This window comes from Canis lupus, chromosome 1 (assembly GCF_011100685.1).
Source record: "Canis lupus familiaris isolate Mischka breed German Shepherd chromosome 1, alternate assembly UU_Cfam_GSD_1.0, whole genome shotgun sequence".
Lineage (NCBI taxonomy): Eukaryota > Metazoa > Chordata > Mammalia > Carnivora > Canidae > Canis > Canis lupus.
In genome coordinates this window covers 116,755,629-116,774,835 of record NC_049222.1, presented here as the reverse complement: position 1 = coordinate 116,774,835, position 19,207 = coordinate 116,755,629, and the positions used below count along the sequence as shown (strand labels likewise).

Here is a 19,207-nt window from a genome sequence, read left to right as displayed (position 1 = left end):
GGAAGACTTACTCTCTAGAGAAAATGAACTATGAAGGCTCTAGACTTAGGAACAAGTGAAGTAGATGTAAAGGAAGCCTCATACTAAAACACCAGGAATTATGTAAACTTGTCTATATTGAATGGTAAGACTTCCAGTTCCTTTCTGTTGCTTGTCCCTCATGAATGCTGGTATTTACCTTCAGGTAGGAGACAAGAAGATTAAAAACAATAGACCCACAGAACTGAAATTCTAGAATTGGCATCTACAATGCCACAAAAAATTGCTAGGTTCTACTCAAAAAGCAAAAAAACTTGTTAGAAGATTTTTAGAATTTTCTTTTTATCCTTTCATGCATGAAAATAAGTAAAACTAATGACACTGATGAATCCCCTACTTAGATGAACATTTGAGAGTCTCATTAAAATTAAAAATATATAGGAAACAAAGCAAACAGAAAAATTAGGCAAGTAGTAACTTTAGGAATGACAAAAAGAATATAAGGATATGTAATTAATAGTCACTTCTTGGCACAGTAACATAGTCTATCAACTAAAAGAACAAAGTAAGCAGTGAAAACCAAATCAGTCAAAAATTGTGATATATATATATATATATATATTCAAAGAAAAAGAAAAGGGGAAGTAGTGGTGGTGAAGAGTACTAAACCTCATTTTTCGTTAGTATCAACTTAATAATTAGAAATTACCAAACAGCAGCATATTCAGAGAAGACTAACTTCCATCTTATCCCTAAGACACTGATTCCTCCACTGCCTGACAGATAAGCATTTTTATTAATTTTGGAGTTATTCTTATATTCTCTTAAAATATATATATTAAATATATATCCATACACATATGCCTCTCCTACTCTTTATTTAAAAAGTAGCATATTCTAAATGCTGCTCTGAACATTGATTTTTTTTCCATTTATATATCCTGAATGAAAGCATGACATCTCAGACTTTTTTGTAGTTTTGACATTGGAATCATGTGTATGTTTTACTTAACAAAAAAATATTAAATCAAAAAAGGAAGAAGAAAGTCAAATATAATTCTTAAAAACCGAAAACAAATGGAAATGAGTAAATCTACCTATGAAGTTAGGGCCATAATCACTTCAAGTGACTTTAAACACAGTAGAGTTTGACTATATCCTAATGGAAAAAAAAAAAAAAAACACACAACCAAAAAAATCTTAAACTATATTCAGTAGTCTTTTTCTTTTTTAAGATTTATTTATTAATTTGTGTGTGAAAGAGAGTGAGCAAGCATGTGTGCAGGGGAAGGCCAAAGAGGAAAGGGAGAGAGAATCTCAAGCAGACTCCACACTGAGTGTGGAGCCCATGCAGGGCTCACTATCACCATCCCTGAGATCACACCTGAGCTGAAACCAAAAGTCAGTCACTTAACTTACTGTGCCACCCAGTAATCTTTTTCATTATTAGTAATGTTGGTATTATTGTTAATATGGAATATATGTGTGTATACACACACACACACACACACACACACACACACACACACACACAAAGAGAAAGAGAGACAGATGAATTTGGGCCCCCAAATTGGACATTTGGCAATGTATGAAAGATCTGGAAACATTTTTGGCTGTCACAACTTAGGAAAGTGGAAAGAAAGGGGACTGGTGCTCCTAGCACCTAATAAGTAGAAGCCACAGAGGCTGCTAAACATTTTACACCCTACATAAACATCCTACAACGTACAGGATAGTCCCCTACACCAAAGAATCATCTGGGCTCAATGCAATGCCAAGGTTGAGAAATATATATAGATTAAGCAAATTAATATTTTAATGCAATAAGGAACCAAGATTTTCAGGTATAAAAGATACAAAACAAAACAAAAAAGGTAAGTAACAACTCTGCACTTTTTAATTTGAATTGGATGTATCAGTATAAATACATGTATTTTTTTCTTTCTAAAAAGTGTATTTTCCTAGTTTTGTCCACTTACAATTTCTATAGGCAATGATAACCTAGTACTAATGAGCAACTATTATGCCCAGATTGTGGTTTCCAAATCATTTCCCACTAAAGGAAACAGGGTTTCTAGAGCAATAGTTATTTTATGTCTGGAGCAGGAAATTTATAAAATTAACCAAAGAATCCTCCGGCTAATGATATGACAATTTGAGCTTTAAAATAAATACTATATATTTGTTAACAATATGAGCTGATTAATATATATAAAAATGTTTAAAATATATAAATTTAGGGATCCCTAGGTGGCACAGCGGTTTGGTGCCTGCCTTTGGCCTAGGGCACGATCCTGGAGACCCAGGATCGAATCCCACATTGGGCTCCCGGTGCATGGAGCCTGCTTCTCCCTCTGCCTGTGTCTCTGCCTCTCTCTCTCTCTCTCTCTCTGTGACTATCATAAATAAATAAAAATTTATTTAAAAAAAATATATATATAAATTTAAAAAATAAAATATATAATTTATGTTACAAATATATAAACATATTCTTTTAAATGTCTTTCTATATATATTATTTGTATGCACTGAATAATATATTATTTATTTTAATGCTCATTATATAAATTTATAATGATTTAACTTGGCAAACTGGAGATTGCTAGGACACCAATCATTATTCTCAAAGTTTTTGAAGGAGGGGCACTGAGTGGCTTGGTCAGTTAAGCGTCTGATTCTTGGTCTCAGCTCAGGTCTTGATCTCAGGGTCCTGAGTTCAAGTCCCTACTTAAAAAGAAAAAGTTTTGGGGATCCCTGGGTGGCGCAGCGGTTTGGCGCCTGCCTTTGGCCCAGGGTGCGATCCTGGAGACCCGGGATCGAATCCCACATCAGGCTCCCGGTGCATGGAGCCTGCTTCTCCCTCTGCCTGTGTCTCTGCCTCTCTCTCTCTCTGTGTGACTATAATAAAAAAAAAAAAAAAAAAAAAAAAGTTTTAAAGGAAAGGAGTCAAGTATTTCTCTTTCCTGACCTGTAAAAACTGTATTTCAGGGTGATCAAATAGTTACTGACAGAGTTCTTTTTTTTATTTTTTAAGTAATCTCTACACCCCATGCGGGACTTGGACTCACAACTCTAAGATCAAGAGTTGTACAGTCCACTGACTGAGCCAACCAGGCACCCCTAGAATTCATATTTATGGGAGAAGTAAAGCTAATAAAAGCAGAAGGAACCTCCAATAAAATAATAGATCTAGCCAAAGATTATCAATGGCTGCTAAAAGCCTTAAGTGAAAGTTAATATGAATCTTCAAAATTAATGGATCCTGATTCACAACACATGAATCTATTCACCAATCTTTTTTTTATTTTTTATTTTTAAAGATTTTATTAATTTATTCATGATAGACACAGAGAGAGAGAGAGAGAGAGAGAGAGAGAGAGGCAGAGACAGGCAGAGGGAGAAGCAGGCTCCATGCAGGGAGCCCGATGTGGGACTCAATCCCAGGACTCCAGAATCACGCCCTGAACTGAAGGCAGGTGCTAAACTGCTGAGCCACCCAGGGATCCCCCTACCAATCTCTTTTTTAAAGGTTTTATTTGTTTTGAGAGAGAAAAGAGCAAGAGTGGGGGGAAGGGCAGAGGGAAAGGAGAATCTCAAGCAGACTCCATGCTTAGTGCAGAGCCTGACATGTGGCTCAATCCCACGAATTTGGGATCATAACCTGAGGTGAAATCAAGTCAAATGCTTAACTGACTGAGCCTCTATTCATCAATCTCAATATAAAAGTGAGATAAACCAATCTGATAAAGTGCAATATGACGTACACAGCTCCATCAACAAAATATCCTTGCCAAAGAACTGAACTTGATTACAATAAGGCCAGGTTATAGGGAAAATGGGAGATAGGAGTATGTAAAACAACATGAGGAAGCAAACTGCCAAATCCTGTATGTGAGACATTCTAGAGCAGGGGTTGGCAAAAAATAGCAATAGATTGTTTTTGTGCAGCCTGTGAGCCAGGAACGTTTTTTACATTTTTAAAGGGTGTTGAGAGAGAAAATATAAGACAGAGACCTTATCTAGCCCACAAAGCCTATTTATTATCTGGCTTTCTAAAGAGAAAAATTGCTGACCTTTATTCTAAAAGACAAATGACCTAGATTCTATACCAATAAAATGTTGGGGGGGGGGGGGAATGGGTTGCGGGCAAGGGGGAGGAGAACCTCTTATGAATTAAAACTAAGAGATATATCAACCAAATGCAATGTGCTAATCTTTATCTAGATCCTGATTCAAATAAATGAACCATAAAATATATTCTTGAGACAATCAAGGAAATAGGAACAGAACTAAATATCAGATGAGAGTAAGAAATTATTATTAATGTTATTAGGTGTGATAATAATATTGTGGTTATTTAAATAAATTTTGCTTGTTAGAGATATATACAATAGTATTTAAAGATGAAATGTAAAATAGTTCACAAACTAAACCAAAACGAAACTGAGGGAGACAGATAAATAAATCTGGCAAAATGCTGAACACTGTTGAAGCTAAGTATGAGGATTCCTTATATTCTATTTTTGTCTATGTTTGAAAATGACTATGATAAACATTGTTAAAGTATATTTATTTAGAAATAAAGGTCAATGCTAAAAGAAATAGCTAAGTAAATTGAAATGAAAATAATTCCCTAAATGAGGTAAAATGTGAGGTTAGATGATGGGACTGTCATAAGCCTTGTATTTCTATGTTTTTAAAAAGCAAGTACATGTATTACTTTGAGAAAAATTAAAAATGCATATTAAAAAGTAAAGAAATAATATAAAAGGAAAATAATAACAGTAGTATTAGGTTACAGAAGCAAATTGTAACCCAAATTTTCATTACTTTCACCAAGATTAACTGTAATATGATCCTAGGAAGTTTAGATCTTACCCATTCTGCAGACGAGAGGCAAATTATCTTTATAAAGTTTTAATTCCCTTATTTCTGTATAAAAACACTTGAAGCTTAGGCTGTCCAAACTAAATCCAGTCCCAAACTGGTAATAACGATGGAGACAGCTTCAACTTTGCATCTAATTGCCAGTCATTCTCTCTCTCTCTCTTTTTTTTTTTTTTTTTTAAGATTTTATTCATTTATTTATGAGAGACAGGCAGAGACACAGGCAGAGAGAGAAGCAGGCTCCATGCAGGGAGCCTGACGTGGGACTCGATCCCAGGTCTCCAGGATCACGCCCTGGGCTGAAGGCGGCACTAAACCGCAGAGCCACCCGGGGTGCCCTAATTGTAAGTCATTCTCATAAGTGCATAAAGAAAGAACAAGGCATATAAATATCCAATGATCACAAGGCAAGCCATCTTTGTTTAAGATATGATTCACTGCATTGATCTAATAGCAGGTACTATCAGTTTATCCTATGTTCATTTCTAGACACTAAAACTACCCTTATCAGCAAATTCAGTTGTGTTTTGCTTTTGTTCTTTCTTCATGGCTGACATACTGTTACCTAAAATAATAATATTCTTCTCTACATCATTAGCTCTATAATGGTTTCTCTAGATTCAACCCCAGGTAACTTAAAATTCACATAATTAGATACTTTTTAATTTTTATATTCAGTTTTCTTCTAAGTCCCTGCCTATAAACAAACGTATTGTAATTTGAGTGCCAACATACATAAGGCAAAACTACAGCTTCAGTGATTAAAAAAAGAGAAAAAAAACCTTAAAATAATTTAAAAAATAAAAAGGGGAAAAAATTGAACTAAATTGCCCATAAAATTTTATAAATACAAAAGAGGGCATGAAGGTTAGCAAAGTTCAGACTTCTCTGACTACACGAGATAACCTAACCTCCATTTCACTTATCCTTTAAAGTCTCCCCTTTTCCAATCATGCTATGCTTAAGTTTTGCCCCATGAACATGTCATACTAATTTTACTCTCCAAACTTTTATGATTTGGTTTTCTTTTAATGTTATGTTTTTCTCATTTTTACTTATTTATTTTATTTATATTAAAAAATATTTTTAGAAAGAGTGCACACACAGCAAGTGGGGGCGGGGGGGGGAGAGAGAGAGAGAGAGAGAGAGAATCTTAAGCAGGCTCCACACCTAGTGCAGAGCCCAACAAAGGGCTCAATGTGGGGCTCCACCTCACAACCCTGAGATCATGACCTGAGCCAAAATCAAGAGTTTGGCACTTAACCACTGAGCCACCGAGGCACCCCTGTTTTCATTTTTAAAATAAATCTAAAGAATCTACAAATCTTACAGGAAAACAACTTTAATGCCAAGGTCGCTTAAAATTTTTTTCCAAAAACTTTCTCTATCTTGTTATTCCTTTTATAATCCTCCTCTTAAAATTTTTAAGGTATTTTCTGTCTGATTCCCTTATTTGCTAAAAAACGCTTCATATGCAATTTAAGATTTCAACAATATCTCATGTGACTCTGCCCTTTTTAACCTGACCTGAATAAATCCTCTACATTTACTTTGAAGGTCTTGAAATATTTTATTTATTTATTAAAGATTTATTCTTATTTATTTGAGAGAGAGTGAGCACATGAGCAGGGGGAGGGGCAGAGGGAGAGAGAATCCCATGCAGACTCCTTGCTGAATGTGAGCCCCATGCGGGACCCTGAGACCATGACCAGAGATGAAATTAAGAGGCAGACACTCAACCAACTGAGCCTCTCAGGTGCCCAAAATAAATATTTAAAACAGCAAAAGCAGTAAGAAAAAAAAAATCTCTCCAAATATAGCTCTATACCAATCAATTCATGAGTTATTACATGAAGAATAAGATAGCCCTACTTTTGGTGGATTAAGTCTCAGAAATCAAATATATAACCAGTATGTTTTAAGACTCCAAATCACTGTGGTAGACATAAAGTAGAAAGTTAGGTAAAAAATGGAGGTCGATCTATAATGGCTATGAGTGGTGGGGAGCATTTATTAGAAATTGAGTTCCAAGTTAAATAACAGAACCAGAATAGGTAAGAACCCTCATAATTAAAGGCAAAGATGTGAAGAGTTTCACAACACTAGAGACATTAAATGTTGCCACTCCTGTACTTAAATACTGACTAAAAGGCAGGAACACACCTATGTCATATAGGCACATAAAGGAAAAAGGATCTTTATGTAATTCAGAATGGCTCTGGATAATGTCCAGTGAGGGCTGAGAAAAGAAGTCACATAAAAGACATTTCCTAAAGGAACAGGAAACAAACAATAAAGAGGAGCTAAGGAGATAACAGAATCTTTTAGAGAGGAGCAAAACGAAAGACATTTCCAAGAAGGGTGATCCATGGGATAAAATATAGCAGAGGAACTTCCTGTTTCAATATGGTCAAATTAAACATCTCTGTCTCCTCTCCTCTCTCTGCAAATATGAAGAAGAACATAAAGAAAATATATCTTCAGGGAAACTAAAGGCAGCTAAACTCCAACTCCAGAAAATAAAGAGCAGGGGATAGATCGGACCAGGTAGGAAAGAAACATGGAGAATGTGGCTGTTCTCTCCTATCTCAGACAGAAAGCTGAATAGTAACAGAGTTTCCTCCAAACAGGAGGCACACTCTATGGGCAGAATGAATTAGTTATTTTTTGCAACAGTGGGATCCAGATGTATTGGGACTGGTAGCAGGAACATAATGGTCTTCATCTGGCCATACGAAATGGTAGGGAAAACAAAGCTAAATAAGAAGATGCAAACAGTCATTATTCTTATATAAGCAATCTGTTCGCATAGCAGAATAGAAGAGATACTGTATGCAAGAGGAAGCATGCAACTAATAATCTTTGATTCAGAAAAAGTGAAGGGCAAACCAATGCTCAGTACAAAAACTTGAATGATAAAGGAGGCTGGTAAGAGTGACAAGGGCTTCCTATTTACTCAGAGCATTTTTCTGGACAATCTTCAATACTCTTCTGTAAATAGTGGGTCCAGCAAGAAATAACCTCATTTAAAGATGAGTGACAATGATTGTAAAAGGAATCTGCATCAGCTCTATACAATAATGCTAATTAGAACCAAAAAACATGAATATACAAGTTGAAATGAAAAACTGATACTGACTGATCAATAGACCACAAAAGTTCTAAAGATTTAAGGAAAAAGAAACCTACAGGCCTTGAAGGCAAACAAATCAAATAATCTATGAGGGGAACCAATCAGGCTTCAGATGTCTCCATGAAATAGTCAAAGCCAGGAGATAGCAGAGGATTATCTAAAGTCTTCAGGGAACTGTCTACCAAAAAAGTACGGCTCAAGAATTTTACACACAGCCAACTATTAACCAAATAATAAAGGGTAAGAAATATTTTCTTATGTGCAAAAACTCAAGGACTCTAGTTTCCACTAAATTTATAAATTCCATGAGGACAGGACTTTGTTTTGTACACTGTAACATGCTAATGCCCCAAACAGTATTTTACTTTTATTGTTAGAACTATAAATTTTGTCTTTATTGTTACAACATAATCTACAAGATATAAAAAGATAAATGATAAATCTTTCTTTTATATCTTCCACTTGATCGTTGACGTATATATAAAAGCTACTGATTTTTATTTGTTAATTTGATATCCTGCCATCTCACTGGATTCTTTTACTATTTGTTATACCTTTTCAGTTGATTCTCTTGTGTTTTTCAGGAATACAATTTTACCTTAAACTAAAGATGAATTTATAGATTCCTTTCCAATGACAAACTGAAAGCACAGTGATGAAAGCACTGAGATAATGTATAGTACTGATTTTTTTTCTCTTATCTAATACTTAGGTATAAACTTAAGAAATATACAAAAGCTATAAAGGGAAAAGTTGGAAAGCATTTCTGAAGGATACAAAGTAGATATGAACAAAAACAGAGCAAGTTCTTTAATAGAAAATCTCAACATTCTAAAGATGTCAAATCTATGAAAGTTAATTTGTGGAATTAACTTTCAAAATGGAAAGAAACTGAAACAAAATCTAAGTGTGAAACAAACAGACTTTTAAATTATTACACATCTGTGAAATACTGAATGAACAAGGAAATAAAACTAAAACTACAATCACAAAGGAAAAAGAGAGTTTAAGGATCACAGAGGAACAATAATCCTGAAAGTGAGGCTTTAAACAAATTAAAGAAGGTTGGCATCCTGAAATCAGATGGAACTACCAGCCCCTTAAAATTTGGAAAAGGAGATAGTTCCAGTATAGGAACAATATAGTATTTGGAAATGTCATAATAATCCAATCCATTCATACCATTTGTCCCCTTAGAACACTACAGCCTTTAAGAAAATCTTGGAAAATGTGAAATGGTATCAACCACATGAACAATTGTCCTGTGGCTTTCTCATTCAGAGCTGCTTTTTACTTATTCACCTGGACAGTGCCTCCCAAGCATTTCTTCCTCTATCACCCATGGCTCCTCTTCCTGCTCCAACTTGAAGATCACATCTGGTTTGGTGACTTGATAACCTATTATAGGAAACAGCAAAGGACTTGGATGTCAATGCTGAAGACAACCATTGACACCTTGGGCTGAGTCTTAGTGGCTTGAGGGCCCATGAAGGATGAGGACAAAGGAATTTCCAAAGTGAGACAAAGTAATTAGGCTTTACCCTGAATATGAATACATACAATCATGTGAAGAAAAGGAAGGCTAAATTCACCTGGCAAGTTAAAGTCTTCATAAACTTCAAAAATGGAAAGGAATTCCATGAAAAATTGCAAAGCTACCCTTACCCACTGTGACTAGGTTGCTGTAGTTCTCTAGCATCACATCCCGGTACAAGTTCCTCTGAGCAGGTTTCATGTGCTGCCATTCCTCCTGGGTGAGGTCCACAGCCACATCCTTAAATGTCACTGTCTCCTGTAAAAACCAATACTAATTAATATGAAGTCATCAAACTTAGATGCAGTGGTCAAAATATGTAAGAACTTATGTAGCTAGTATCCAGGGATCAGAGTTCATTAAGAACTTTTAATCTTCATGTTTACCTAATCTTGTATTACACTGTGAAAGAAAACAAATCATTGTAGAAATATGCTGTAAGATGTTGACTTTTAACTTAGCAAACTTAAGCATTCATCATCTATTATACAGGAAACTGAAGATAATGGTCACTGATTTGTACTGGTTTGTGACAGAATTGAAAGAGTTAGACATGACTCACAGGTAACGGTCTCAGAACCTATCCAAGTGACTGTGTGGCCTAGTGAGAAAGGGAACATGGAGAAAGTTGGGATGGAAGAGAAATAAGGCAGGAAGAATGAGGAGAGGTATGAAAATCTGAATGTGCAAAATTTGAAATTTCTATAGAACTTCCAGATGGAAATATCCAATATGCAGTTAGAGGTATGAAGAAAGATAAGAATTAGCCATCAACCTAATATTGACAGCTGAATCCATGGCTGAAGGATAGGAGTAATTGTAGAAAACATACATAGTAAGTAAAGGGCCAAGGACAGAATCAAAAGTCAAGCATCAAAGAAAGGGACTCAGGTTTTTGTTTCTTGTTTATTTATAATTAGAGGATGAGAAATGACAGCAATGTAACAGAGGCCAAGAAACAAATGATAAATTTCTGGAAAAGAATGTTACTTAGTCACATATATCTAACTCTTCCCCTCCATTTAAAAACTTCAATATTCAGATCATGAAATAAGGAAAAAATCTTTAAGGCTCTAAGGAAAAAAAAACACACATATTTCACATTTGGGAGAATTCAGTACAAATGAGGAGTGCCTGGGTGGCTCAATCAGTTAAGTATCTGCCTTGGGCTCAGGTCAGGATCCTAGAGACCCGGGATCAGGCTCCCTGCTCAGTGGGGAGTCTGCTTCTCCATCTCCCTCTGCCCTTCCCCTACTCATGCTCTCACTGAACATATGCATAAGTAAACAAAAATAAAAACAACTCTTAGAGAAAAAGGGGTGAGAATCAGTATCCAGAATTATTACAATATATAAGGTAAGTGTTCAGTTTTTTAAAAAAATTACAACAGGAAAATAAACTGGAGAGGGAAATCCATACACTGATAAAAAGCAACAGAAATTGCTTGTGAAAGGGCTCAGATATCAGGTTTAACACACTAAAACTTCAAAGCATTCATTATAAACATAGCTAAAGAAAACAACAATCAAAGAAAGGACAGTATGTATACTTTTTGGATACAAAGCAAGATAGCTAGATGGTCCCATGAATACTAGATAACTATCAAATCATCCTAAAATATCCCAGAAATAGATCTGAAGATTGGTAGAACAAACTCTACAACTAAAGGTAAAGAGGCCATCAAAGAAAATAGGAACTGTGGAGACACAGATTGGAGAGCCCCTGTAGTAGTGAGGGAGCTGTAGTCACAGAGAAGGGCAAGAGACAGAAAAGCACACAGGGGAGCACATGGGGAAAATAAATCACCACAGCAACTGGCTTGGACAGAGAGGGCCTAAATTTGATGAGTTCTTGCAACCAGTAGACATAAGGCCCAGAGTTTTAAAGGTCAGCATGTGTGGCTCAGGAGAGTTTGGAGGACTTTGGGGCTACTCCTGGAAAAAAGGCAGGATAAACAGACATACAGTGTGAAAAGAGTAATCTGAAGAGCGCCGGGGGCACACAATGGGGAAGTTAGTTGCTCATCTTGCGGTGTGTCCCAGAGAGGCAGCATTTACAGAAAGGCCCACCTGGGAACAAAGGAACTGTCCAACACCATTTTCCTCTCCAATTTATCAGTATAAGCATAGGGCCACCTACAGAAACCAATGCAGTGCCCACACTAGCTACCTAACTTGCTTACACTAAGCCTGCCCCCTCTGTGCTCCAGAAGAACTGCCCTTCCCGGTCATACTTGCCTCAGTCCCAGTTTGGTGGGTCCCTACCCCCAGAAGACCAGCTCAAACCCCTGCAAACATGGTCTCTCTTGACCTGGGAGTACCGTGAGGCCTTAGTTCCTGTGGCAGTGGCAATAGGTCTCATTTCACAAAGAGATTAGAGCACGCCTAGTTAAAACAAACCACATTTGGGCCAGTGACCAAACACTGCCCACAAAGGAAAAGAGAGCCTCTGGAGACAACTGGCCTGAAAGATAAAGCAGCCAAGACACAACAGCAGAGTACAAGTGGCACACATTGGAAGACAACTCCTGAAAGCAAGAGACCTTGGGGAACAGGGGACACTACAGAGCAGGACACTATAGGATCTCTTTTTCATGAAGTCATTAATTACCCTCAAGAACAAGAGATGTTGCTGACCTTCCTAACACATAGAAACAGGCACAGAGACTTAGACATAATGGGAAGACAGAGGAATTTGTCTCAGTAGAAAGAACACGACAAGGCAATGGTCAGAGATCTAAGCAAACAGATATAAGTTACATGCCTGATGGAGAATTTTTTTAAGAGATTTATTTATTTATTCATGAGACACACAGAAAGAGGCAGAGACACAGGCAGAGAGAGAAGCAGGCTCCATGCAGGGAGCCCAACGTGGGACTCGATCCTGGGACTCCAGGATCATGCCCTGGCCCAAAGGCAGACACTCAACCACTGAGCCACCCAGGCATCCCGCCTGATGGAGAATTTAAAACTGTGATCACAAGGATACTCACTGGACTTGACAAAAGAGTGGAGGACATCAGTGAGACCATTAATACAGACAAAAGGAATAACACAGCAGAGATAAAGTACTCAATAAACAAGATGAGAAAAACACTTGGTGGAATGAACAGCAAGTTGGATGAGTAGAGTAATGAATTAATGACCTAGAAGACACAATAATGGAAAGTAATCAAGCTGAACAAAAAAGGAAAAAGAGAATTATGCAAAACGAGAACCGATTAGGAAACTGGGTGACTCCATCAAATGTAGTAACATTTTATTACAGGAGTCCCAAAGGAAGAAGAGTGAGTAAAGGGGGCAGAAAATTTATTTAAAGAAATGATAGCTGAAAACTTCCCTAATCTGGGGAAGGAAATGGATACTCAGATCCAGGAGGCACAGAGAACCTCCAACAAAATCAACAAAAGTAGATCCATACCAAGACATATTGTAATTGAAATGGCAAAATACAGTGATAAAGAAAAAATATTAAAATCAGCAAGACAAAAGATGATAGCTACATACAAAGGAAACCTCATAAAGCTATCAGCAGATTTTTCAGCAGAAACTGTCCAAGCCAGAAAGCTATGGCATGATATATTCAAAGTGCTGAGTGGGAAAAATCTGCAGCCAAGAATACTCTATCCAGCAAAGCTATCACTAAGAGTGAAGGAGCTATCAAGAGTTTCCCAGACAAAAACTAAAGGAATTCATGACCACTAAACCATCCTGCAAGAAATATTAAAAGGCACTCCTTGAGAAGACCAAAAATGACAGTATGAAAGTAAAAAACACAAAATCAGTAAAAATGAGTATTTCTGTAAAAAAATCAAAGAACTCACAATAAAAAGATATAAAAATGACACCATATACCTAAAATATAAGGAGGAGTAAAAATGAATTCAAACTTAAATGACCATCAACTTAATAGACTGCTATATGCAGATGTTACATACAAACCTAACTGTAACCACAAATCAAAAACCACTAATAAATATGAAAAGAATAAAGACCAAGAAAACCAAATATACCACTAAAGAAAACCAGCAAACCATGAAAGAAAGACAAGAAAGAATCAGAGAAAATCTTCAGAAACAACCACAAAACAAGTAATAAAATGGCAATAAATATGTATCTATCAATAATTAGTTTGAGTGTAAATAGATTAAATGTTCCACTCAAAGGATGTAGGGTGACAGAATGGATAAAAAACCAAGACCCATCTATATGCTACCTACAAGAGACTCATTTTAGACATAAAGACACCTGCAGAACGAAAGTAAGGGGATGGAGAAATATTTATTATGCAAATGGATGTCAAAACAAAGCCAGAGTAGCAATATATCAGACAAAATACATGTTATTTTATTTATTTTTTAAAAGAGATTTTATTTATTTATTTGAAGAGATAGAGATAGATAGCAAGAAAGCACAAGCAGGGGGGAAACAGAGAAGCAGGCTCAATCCCAGGACCCTGGGATCATGACCAGAGTTGAAGGCAGACGCTTAAAGGACTGAGCCACCCAGGTGCCCTGACAAAATATATGTTGAATGAAGATAGTGATATCATACATCTATTTTGACTACAACACTATGAAACTGGAAGTCAATCACATGAAAAAATGTGGAAAGAGTACAAATACATGAAGGTCAAGTAACATGCTACTAAGCAATAATGAGTCAACCAGGAAATAAAAGAAATTAAAAAGTACAGGGAAACTAATGAAAATCAAAGCACAAAATCTTTGGGATGTAGCAAAAGTGATTTCTAAGAGGGAAGTTTATGGCAATGAAAGTCCATCTCAAGAAGCAAGAAAAACCTCAGATAAACAACCTAACCTTACACTTAGAGGAGCTACCAAAAACAAAAAAATAAAAACAAAACAAAACACAACAAACAAAAACCTAAAACCAGCAGAAGGAAGGAAATAACAAAGATTAGAGCAGAAATAAATGATAAACTACAAAAAAAAAAAAAAAAAAAAAAAAAAACCCAGTAGAACAAATAAATGAAACCAGGTTCTGGTTCTTTGAAAAAAAATTAAAGTGATAAACCTCTAGCTAGATTTATCAAGGAAAAAAAAGAAAGGATTCAAACAAAATCACAAATTAGAGAGGGGAAATAACAACAAACGCCACAGAAAAACATACAATTATAAGAGAATATTATGAAAAATTATATGCCAACAAACAGGGCAACCCAGAATAAATTGAGAAATTCCTAGAAACATGTAACCTACAAAAGCTGAAACAGGAAGAAATAGAAAATTTGAACAGACTGAGTACCATTAATGAAATTGAATCAGCAATCAAAAACCTCCCAAAAAACAAAAGTCCAGGACCAGACGACTTCACAGGCAAATTCTACCAAACATTTAAAGAAGAGTTAATACCTATTCTTCTCAAACTGTTTCAAAAAAATTCAGAAGAGGAAGGAAAACTCCCAAATTCATTGAGAGCCTATGAGCCTCGCATTACCCTGATGCCAAAACCAGATAAAGATACCACAAAAAAGAGAACTACAGACCAATATCTCTGATGAACAAAGATGCAAAACCATCAAGAAAATCCTAGCAAACCAAATCCAAAAATACTTAAAAAAAAAAAAATCATTCACCATGATCAAGTGGAATTTACTCCTGGGTTGCAATGGTGGCTCAATATTCTCAAATGAATCACTATTACACATCACAACAATGAGGAAGGATAAGAACCACGTGATCATTTCAATATACGCAGAAAAGCATGTGACAAAGTACAACACCTGTTTATAATAAAAATCCCCAACAAAGTAGACTTAAAAGGAACATACCTCAACATAATATAGGCCAAATATGAAAAATCCACAGCTAACATGCTCACATCAGTCTCAAGGGGGAGAAACAACCTTTCCCCTAAGATCAGGAACAAAACAAGGTTGTCCACTCTCACCACTTTTATTCAACATAGTACTGAAAGTCTTAGCCACAGCAATCAGACTTTAAAAAGAAATAAAAGGCATTCAAATTGGTAAGGAAGAAGTACAATTTTTACTATTTGCAGATGATGTGATACTATACAGAAAACCTGAAAGACTCTGCCAAAAATCTGCTAGAACATCTGATAAATGAATTCAGTAAAGTGGCAGGATACAAAATCAATCTACAGAAATCTGCATTTCATACAAGAATAATGAAGCAGCAGAAATTAAGATAATAAGCCCATTTATAATTGCACCAAAAATAATAAAATACTTAGGAATAAATCTAACCAAAGAGGTGAAAGACCTGTACTCTGGAAACTATAAAGTACAAATGAAAGATATAAAAAATGACCAAAGAAATGGAAAGACATTCCATGCTCATGGACTGGAAGAACAAAAATTGTTCAAATGTCTATACTACCCAGGGGGCCCTGGCTGAGTTGGAAAAGCTTGTGACTCTCTATCTCAGGGTCATGAGTTCAAACCCCATGTTGGATATAGTGATTAAAATAACTAACTTAAAAAAATGTCTATATTCCCACAGCTGTCTACATTTAATGTAATCCTGATCAAACCACTAATCAGTTTCATGGAAACAGAACAATAATAAAATCTGTATGGAACAAGAAATAGCTAAAGCAATCTTGAAAAGGAAAAACAGGGGCATTTGGCTGGCTCAGGTGCCAGAAGAACATGAAACTTTTGATCTTGGCTTAAGATGGTGGTGTGGTGGGTGGTGGTGGTGGTTGTGAGTATAGGTTACTTAATAAAATAAAATTAAATAAAAACTTTACAAAAGAAAAGCTGGAGGCATCACAATTCCAGACTTCAGGGTTTCCTATAAAGCTATAGTAATCAAAACAATATGGTACTGGCACAAAAATAGACATATAAATCAACAGAACAGAATAGAAAATCCAGAAATAAATCCACATTTATATGGCCAATTAATCTTTGACAAAGCAGGAAAGAATATCCACTGGCAAAAAGAGTCTCTTCAACAAATCGTGCTGGGAAAACTAGAGAGCAACATGCAAAGAATGAAAGTGGAACACTTTCTTACACCATATAGATAAATAAATTAAAAATGGATTAAAGACCTAAATGTGAGACTTGAAACCATAAAACCCTAGAAGAGAAAACAGGCGTTAATTTCTGCCACTGGTGCAGCAATTTTTTCTCAATAGGTCCCTTTAGGCAAAGAAAACAAAACCAAAAATAGACTTGTGCCCTGGTGGCAGAGACATGAAGGCCCTCCCTATGCCTCGTCCCCATCCAATTGGTGTGCTTCCTCACTCTCCTCCTTCCCGTGGAGAAGATGGAGCTCATCCAGAAGGTGAAGCTGGCTGAGCAGGGCAGGTGCTATGACAACATGGCAATTTGCATTAAGGCCAAGACTGAGCAGGGCGCCAAGCTGTGCAACAAGTAGCACAACCTGCTCTCAGTAACCTACACGAATGTGGTCGGGGCTTCAGGTCAGCGTAGAGAGTCATCTGGAGCACAGTGCTGAAAACGGACACCTCCAACAAGTTGCAGCTATTTAAGAACTACTGGGAGAAAGTGGACTTTGAACTGAGGCCCATAGGCATCATAGTATTAGAATTGTTGGACAAATATTTATTAACCAATGTGACTAATCCAGAGAGTACAAATATGTGAATACATGTGAATTTACAAATATGTGAAAATTAAACAACACTCCTAAATAATGAATGGTTGAATAAAAAAATCACAATGAAAATTATTAAATGCTATGAGATGAATGAAAATGACACAATATAACAGAACTTATATGTAATTCCACTAAAGCAAGACTTAGAGGCAAATCTATAGCTGCATTAATGTAATACCCACATCAGAAAAGAATAAAGATTGCAAACCAATACGTTAACTTTTCAACCACAGATACTGGAAAAAGAACAAGCTAAACCCAAAGTAACCCAAAAGAAAGAAATAATAAACATTAGATTGGAAGTCAATAGAATAGAGAATGGGAAAATGATAGAAATACTAGTGAAACAAAAACCTGGTTCTTTGAAAAGATCAACAAAATTAACAAAACTTTCATTTGACTGATCTAAAAGAGAGAGAGAGAGAGAAGACTCAAAACACTAAACTCAGGAATTAAAAAGAGGAAACATCACTACTAACCTCAAGGAAATAAAAAGGATTAGGGGGGAATATTTTACATAACAGTATGCCAGCAGATTAGATGATTTACACAAAATAGACAAATTCCTGTTTGTTTGTTTTTTAAGATTTTATTTATTTATTCACGAGAGACACAGAGAAAGAGAGAGAGAGAGAGGGGGGCAGAGACAGGTAGAGGAAGAAGCAGGCTCCATGCAGGGAGCTTGACGTGGGACTCCATCCTGTGTCTCCAGGATCACGCCCTGGGCTGAAGGCGGCGCTAAACCACTGAGCCACCCAGGCTGCCCAAAATAGACAAATTCCTAAAAGACAAAACTAATGAACCTGAATCAAGGAAAAAAAACTAAATATATCTATAACAAATAAAGACATTGAAAGAGTAATCAAAAAACTACCCACAAATAAAAGCTCAAGCTCAGTGGCTTCACTGTATCCTACCAAACAACAAAGAAAAATTAAAACCAATTCTTCACAAATTCTCCCAAAATAGAAGAGAAAACACTCAGTATTACTCTGATACTAATATCACCTAAGACAAAAAAAAAGAAAACTACAGGCCACTATCTCTCATTAATACAAAAGTAAAAATCCTCAATAAAACACTAATAAATTTCATCCAACAAAATACAAAAAGGGAAAATAGATTTTTACAGCAACTTTATTCATAATTGTCAAAACTTAAAAGCAACCAAAATGTCCCTTAGTAGGTGAATGGATAAACAGTGGTATATCCAGATAATGGAATATTATTCAGTGCTAAAAAGAAATGAACTATCAACTCATAAGAAGACATGGAGGAACTTTATTGTGCATATAACTAAGAGAAGCCAATCTGAAAGGCTAGTACCGTATGATTCCAACTACAGGACATTCTGAAACAGGCAAAACTATGGAGACAGTAAAAAAGATCGCTGATTGCTGGGAATTGGGGGAGGAGTGGACCAATGAATAGACAGAGCACAGGGGATTTTTAAGTCAATAAAAATACTCTGTATGATACTATAATGATGGATACATGCCATTATACACTTATCCAATTCCATCAAATGGGCAACATCAAGAGTGAACCCTAATGTAGACTATGGATTTGGGTAATTATGATGTCAATATAAGTTACATAAATTGTAATACCTCTATCAGTTCCAGTGGGGAATATTGATAATGGGTAAGCTATGCATGCATGGGGGCAAGGAGTATATGGGAAATCTTTATACTTTCAACTCTGCTGTGAACCTAAAACTATTTTCATATGGCATGATTTTGAACATAGAAAAATCTAAGGAATCTATGAAAATTCTATTAAAACTAATAAACAATTAATAAACAATTTCTGCAAGGTTGCAGAATATAGGATCAACACAAAACCTCAATTGAATTTCTAGACACAGTGAGCATCCAAATATGAAATTAAGAAAACAATCCCACTTACATTAGCATCAAAAAGAATAAAATACTTAAGGATAAATTTAACAAAATATGTGTCAAACTTACATTCTGAAAATTACAAAATACCACTTTAAAAACCTAAAAACAAAAAAAGAAAGACATCCCATGTTCATGGATTATAAAACTTAATATAT

At 35.8% G+C, this 19,207-nt stretch overlaps 1 protein-coding gene across 11 annotated transcripts in view; it reads right to left on the bottom strand.

The window, feature by feature from the left end:
- LOC484559 (zinc finger protein 568) overlaps positions 1 to 19,207 on the bottom strand; it is a 74,431-nt gene that overhangs the window by 41,211 nt on the left and 14,013 nt on the right. For all 11 annotated transcript variants that reach the window (XM_038529086.1, XM_038529087.1, XM_038529088.1 and 8 more), the window contains 2 exons: positions 9,665 to 9,791; positions 9,302 to 9,397 (listed from right to left, as the gene is read on the bottom strand). In XM_038529086.1, the coding sequence (XP_038385014.1) occupies positions 9,302 to 9,397; positions 9,665 to 9,791 (223 nt within the window). The remainder of the gene's footprint in view (positions 1 to 9,301; positions 9,398 to 9,664; positions 9,792 to 19,207) is intronic.